General features: G+C 43.3%; 1 protein-coding gene across 1 annotated transcript; it reads left to right on the top strand.

Moving 5' to 3' along the window:
- The first annotated feature begins 1,303 nt into the window (after window positions 1-1,303).
- On the top strand, window positions 1,304-6,238 carry LOC112464360. The gene is made up of 5 exons (XM_025031305.1): window positions 1,304-1,429; window positions 1,678-1,883; window positions 2,022-2,184; window positions 2,497-2,679; window positions 2,904-6,238. Exons 1-5 carry the CDS (start codon window positions 1,406-1,408, stop codon window positions 3,105-3,107), a joined length of 780 nt encoding a protein of 259 aa, XP_024887073.1. The 5' UTR covers window positions 1,304-1,405; the 3' UTR covers window positions 3,108-6,238.
- The last annotated feature ends 277 nt before the right edge of the window (window positions 6,239-6,515 follow it).

Genomic DNA, 6,515 nt, shown 5'->3' with positions numbered 1-6,515 from the left:
ATAATGTAATTCCTACTTTTTGTGAAGGACAGGCAGCACAAGTGCATTTTTTAACGCTGTAACAGAGAGACCGATACCGGATGGAATAAAGATCGAAAAGAATATATAATTCTTATTCCGAGAAAAGAGTTCCCGTAAGGAAAATCCGGGAAGAAAGAACGTTTAAAATAGTGACGAGTACAGGTACCATTCCACGGGAGAGGAAACGGCGAGAGAGGGAATGTAAATTACGTGTAAAGTAAATATTCCCTTTCTCGGGTATCTCGGGCCAGCGAGACGGAATCAACGAGAGGAGAGAGAAGGAGCGCAGCGCCCGTTCGGTCCGGTTTTTGCTGGCAGGGTGCAAGGACAGGCGACGACGGTTGCTGTTGCTGCTGCACAGCAGCACTGAAAGTGGTCACAGAAACGTGGCCGCGTGCACTCGCGATTACTATATACTCCTTGAAACGATAGTAAAACGTGGGGTCCGGTCCGCGCGGATTGCGACACTCGTGGCACGGATACGCGGCGGTCGAACAATGACCGGTGCGGTGGTTCTCTCCACCTTAATTCGGCGTCGTTTCAGCGCTCATCGTGACTCGGCGAATTTATTTGTTCTCGGATAAAGACAAATTGATCGGCCCTGTAATAATGTATACACGTATATGCGTTACGTGTAACACTAAATAACAGGATGTCTTTTGTGGGATCTCACGTTTCTTTGTAAGCTACTGAACGGGGCCCCGCTCGTTCTGAAACCAAATTCAGTTGCTCGATCCACATTGTACTTCTTACGGAAGATTTAAATCAGTAATTGCGAATGAATATTTTTTTATTTAATATAGGCATTTTTCACTTGCCACTTAGCACTGCTTAAGTCTAAGTTAATTTGATATTTTTAATAATTATTATCTTTTTTTTGCTTTTTCAAAATCTTTTTTTTTTCTGTTTTCTCATTATAACTATGTTAAATAATGACATCAGAAGCTCTGAGGACATCAGTGTAATGTAGATCTTTTTCTTGCACTTTATGTTAAAAAAATTGATTTTTTATTACAATGGAGATTAGTCAAGTCTACCGAATATTTCCTCTTTAGACAATGTACCAAAAACTGTATATAAAAAAATAAATAGATAAATAAAAATAAGTGAGAATAAAAATATAAAGGTAGGATATAATACCGTTCCTCTCTTTCTCTCACGACATTTATCCTCGGGTTATGGCGATCGTAACGGAGAATTTAAAACCGACACTCACTCGGCTCTGTCGCCTTTGTTCCAGGAGGACGGTGGTATCGAGTACTTCAACACCATCGTGGTCCAGCCACACCTGAAGCTGGTCACGAACCAGGGCAGGGGTTTTCACGTGAGATGCAGATACCAGACGCGCGACAAAGTCGTAACGAACGATCAGACCCACGTGTCCATGATGCAGTCTCTGCCGTTGCAGGTAATGAAGCGTTCGACTGATAATGGGATATGAGAAATCTTTCTGGAAAATTAATATTAGACTTCGTCAATCGATTAAAACATTAATACGTGAAATTACGCCGATGATCTTCGCAGTTTATTTGCGAAGACACGTGTTATTCGTCTATACGTATATACTTATTGACTTTCGGATAAGCGAATGTCGAAGAGGTTTTGAAGTGCAAAAGTAAGCCGTCGTGAAATATTTAAACCGCAAACTGCCCGCAGGCGACCGCGCCAATGCCGGGATGCACGATGAAGATCTTCAGTGGCGATCCAACGCAGCATCACGTGGCGGAGAATGTGAAGATCGGCGATCCCTTGACCCTGGTCATTAGCATCGACAAACAAGAGATGTTCGGCTTGAAGATCTCCGACTGCCTGGTACGCGACGGCCTCGGGTGGGGCGAGCAACGGCTCATAAACGACGAGGGGTAAGTTAATTCGTGATGAAAAATCCTTAGGAAAATTTTAGTAAACAAAGAGACAAGAATAGTAGCGATAAACGAGGCGAATCGTTTCCGACTCCTTCCTTTCACGATGAGATCACTCGGCTTCGTCTCTGTTCGCAGTTGTCCGGTCGACGGCGAGATAATGGGACAGTTCACCTACAACGAGGACAAAACGGAGGCCAGGGTGAACTTCCAGGCGCACAAGTTCCCGTACACGGCGAGCGTGTATTATCAGTGCAACGTTAGGCTGTGCGTCAAGCATGGCGGAGGATGCAGTAATACGGTACCGCCGTTATTATTATGATACACGAGCGCTAGCTAGCTTGAATAATGATCCCGCGAGGACTACCAAGTACTACGTTTATAATAATCCTTTAACGATTTTATAATGGCTACCTATCGTTCGAAATTATCGGGGTATCCACCTCGCTGGCACACTATTATCCGATTGAACTTGCTCACGTAGTATGTTATACAAACGCACGCGAGGTGTTATGTAATATTTGACCCTGAGAAGGAAGACCCCGAGTTCCACACCAGCCGTTTCTCGAAGACTCGCGCCGCGGAATATTCATCGCTTATTTTCCGCTTGCAGCCGCCGTTGTGCAATTCGATAGCCAGACGACGTAGGGATACCGCAAATGAGGACGAGGTGAAGGGTGTCGAAGGCCTAGACGGCACCCCGGCAACGATCGAGGTTTATAGTGGTCTTTACGTCAACGAGGCCTCAGACGTTGGCTCCAAGTCGGACTTCTCCGACGACGTCTTCCGAGAAAGGGTAATTCGAATTTAATTGATATCCGCTGCGGAGGCAAAATTAATAACTTTGAATCGCGAAATGATTTATTAGACTCTGACGTATTTTCAAATATTAATCCAATAAGCGAGATTTTAACGGTACTAGTAGTTTATTTGGCCATCTAGGAACTTGAATAACAGAATTTCTAAATAAAATGAAACCAAACTCGTTTCATTTCATTATTTTCCGGATTTTTCTTTCAGGCACTTGACGACCCAAACACTATTTGCATATCGCAGAGGAGCTTCGCTATCGGGATTGCCGTCGCCGGTCTCATCCTCATGCTGGCGGTGGTAGCTGCCATCCTGGTACTGCTCGCCAAGAGACGGCACAAGAGCGTATCCACGACGGGATCGTCCATCTACAGTGGACCGTACACGAATACCGCTTACAGCCACAGTAGCTAAGCCCGCCTCGTTCGGCGCGAGATTGAGATACCCGAGACACCCCGACCTGGAAGATACCCGCGTTCCGCCGGCTTCTTTCCCTCCGTAGCGACGCGGGATCTCGGGCGGGCCAATCAGGCGGGTCTTCTCGGGCAGGCTCGATCGAACGAAGATTAATTTAGATTTTAATTGCTTTCGACGCGAGGTCGATTCTGAGGCGACGATCGAAGCCACCGCGCGCCCGAGGTTCGACAGAGCGAAACGAACGAAACGCGGATCTCTTGCTCAACTATTGACGTACTGTTGTACCCCTTTCGACGCTTCGCACGACGGCCTCGGCGATGTTTCAAGGTATTTAGGGAACTGACGATATAGTTCGATCCTGGATATCAATCTCCTATCTCTTCCTCCCTCTCCTTTCGAACGGAAAAGTTTTACAGCGGTTTTTATAATTCATAAAGTTGAATTTATAACGAAGAATTCACGTCCAGTTTCAGTGGTGCAATATTTGAATTAGATAAAAATAAAAAGAACAAATCGAAAGGTATAAAATTTCTCGTGTAATAAAAATTATAGCACGTTGCAAGCAATATCGTAGAATAAATTACATAATTAGATTCTTATAAAAAAAGAAAGATGCACTTTATATACATCGGTGCTTTCTGTGCGCATTATTAAGACCTATCTCGAACAAGATAACTTCGAGAACAATCCGTCCAATTTGCTACTTCAGTCGTGATTGAAGTAATAACTATTCCGTCCAAGCTATATATATATTAGCGAAACCCTTACTATTTGCTCCGATCGCGAACGTCTAACGAATCGACATGGCTCATTCCGTCGAGAGTTGCATCATTCTAATATATATTATATATCTAATATACTATGCTGTACACTAGTCCGGTATACACTGTCCTACCTAACACATATCTATCGCACTAAACACACAGTCGCGCGTACGCGAAAACATCAAGTCGCGGTTGTCTCTCGACGATTTAACACGATTGTCGCGCGCAAACTCACTCTTAACTAGATTTAAGTCTAAGTCAACGCTACGCGTGAACTTCTCAAATAACTCAATCAAATACTCCGGTGATCCCCGCGTGCGATCGTTGATGTTTCCGACGCCGATATCTTTGCGCTTTTCTCTAATACGGTTTCCAACTTGAAACCTTTCTTCGAATGAAAAACGAATCGACATGCGTGCGTGCGAACACTTTAAATCATTCACACACACGACGTAATACGCATAGAGAACAATCCAGCGTTTTCGAAAATCGCAAAAACGCAGCAGATTGTTACAACTCATATTTTTAGTTCTTCTTGACTAGATAAATCAATAGCAATGACGGCTTGCTAATTGCATTATGTACAACTTGCTGCAAATGTATCAGCGGCAACGGCTCAACTCTGAAAGCGTAATCGGAAATGCATCTGCGATGAAGCTTAAAGAAAATTGTAAAAGGACGCAACCAAGATCTAATACGATGTGTGCATGTGTCGGTTATTATAAGCTTCCGATAAAGCTGCGTGTGAACGGATCATCGCCCGTCGTAAAGACGCAAAGTAATCATAATTAACTGCTGTAGAAACAAGTCAATTAAAAATCCCCAGATCACCTACCCCTCCATATAAATTATTCCGACGTCTACGACCATGCGATACTCGAATGAATGCGACGTGTGCGAGCGCTCAGTATATTCAGATTGTAATTCACTTATAACGCTTAAACATTAATGTTAATTAGTCTAATTGAGACGAGGCACTGCTCCAACGTCGGTATCTCCCGGATTGTTCGAGAGTGATTGTTCACGAAGCAAGTAACATCCAATGTTCTCTTAACGATAGATGCGCGCTTCGAACGGTTCCAATCCGAATCCGGCTTATCCGGATTTAATTAAAAACGTGGGAAAATGTAGCAGGGACGCCAGGAATACCGACGTCGCGGCAGCTCGGGGCGTTTAGATATTAATTGACGAAGACAAGGGAGCTCTACTGCCAACGCAGTCGCGTAACTGGGTCCAACGTGGTGGTGGGTACATGACATGTAAAATTTTACATTTAGAGAGAAACCAACACCCGTAACGTAACTCGTTAACTTCTCGTCAAGCGCTAATATGCTACCGTGCAGGAACGGTGTGTTGTGGTATAGTAGTTCTCTGGAAATGACAATGTATATTGCGACAGCTGTTCCGAATGGACCCTGACGTGTCGAATAAAACGCAACGCTAACACGCTTTAACAAAAGCGGATGAGGCCCTGGCCGGTCTAAAAGCTGTCTACAGTGATGGGCGTTAAATCCTCCTTTTGAAAGTTTTCAATCACATGATATTGAGTTGCTTTGAATATTCGTGATTGGAAATTTTTGAATAGTAAATGTCCGCAAATCTGCCCTTAAAAACATTTGAACATTTGAAACATTTAGATCCTTTAAAAATAAGATTGTTATGTCTATGAAAGTGTCATGGATTGAAATAATAAGGTATTGCAAAACAAAGTAATGCATTCAAGATATTCAGGGATCTTTTGGTTTTGAATAATGTTCGAATTTTCGTTACATATTGTAAATGATTGAGCCCATCGTCATCCGTTTTATGTGCGCATAAACAGCTGTATGCAAAGCGTCGTTAAAAGGTGTCTTAAAAATCGCTACATAGCAGAAAATTATAGATTTTAACAAACGACACGTAGTAGATGCGTTTCCCAGCGTTTTCTCGAGTCTCTCGCGTGCGTAGGTGCGGGCCTTCGGATGATACGCACGAATTTACGTTTACTCAAAGGCAGGATACTATTATTTCCATTTGTACCATAACGAAGTACGATAACACGGTAAAATGGCTTCCAGTCCTTCTAGTACTATCCCTCTCGAAAAGTGCAATAACTTCGAAGCGTCCCGTGGGTCCCGCGGAATTTCTGTCGAGGGTTGGAATCGCTCGGCGAACGGATCGCGCGTGATCCCTCGCCGCGCCATGGCACTGGTTCATAGCGATCATTGGGGATGAAAAATACCTGTATAAAATTTCTTTTTTTCTCGCGTTACAAGGTAACGCGGGGTCCCGATACTCCCGCAATGTTCCTCTGGACCCTTGTCAAAAGAATCTACAACGAATCTGTGTAAATAACGAAAAACCTAATAAAACTGGTAATTGTAAGACGGCGTTCTCTCAATGTCCCTTCGTCGATCATCCTGATGCGATACTCCTGGGTGAGTCCTACCGGTAGTCTAATAGATTACGATTAGGTAATTAGGTAAACTCTGGAATGGGGAACAGGTGTGTCTCTCGAACGTCACAAAATAATCGACGCAAGCTGGCAAATTATCAAACGAGAGTGTCTTCTTTTTTTATTGAATTATATATATAATTCGTTTTTGGAAAATATGATATAATATATATATAATATATATATGTATATAATATAACAAGAAAT

Source organism: Temnothorax curvispinosus, unplaced genomic scaffold, assembly GCF_003070985.1.
Source record: "Temnothorax curvispinosus isolate PA1 unplaced genomic scaffold, ASM307098v1 QBEX01014151.1, whole genome shotgun sequence".
Taxonomy (NCBI): domain Eukaryota; kingdom Metazoa; phylum Arthropoda; class Insecta; order Hymenoptera; family Formicidae; genus Temnothorax; species Temnothorax curvispinosus.
The sequence above is the reverse complement of the archived record's forward strand: the minus strand, read 5'-3'. Positions and strand labels throughout refer to the sequence as shown.

Coding starts and splice junctions, on each gene's coding strand:
- LOC112464360 (XM_025031305.1), top strand. CDS start 1,406: ATGATGCAGTCTCTGCCGTTGCAG. Junction 1,430..1,677: donor TGCAGTCTCTGCCGTTGCAG/GTAATGAAGCGT, acceptor AACTGCCCGCAG/GCGACCGCGCCAATGCCGGG. Junction 2,680..2,903: donor ACGACGTCTTCCGAGAAAGG/GTAATTCGAATT, acceptor TTTTTCTTTCAG/GCACTTGACGACCCAAACAC.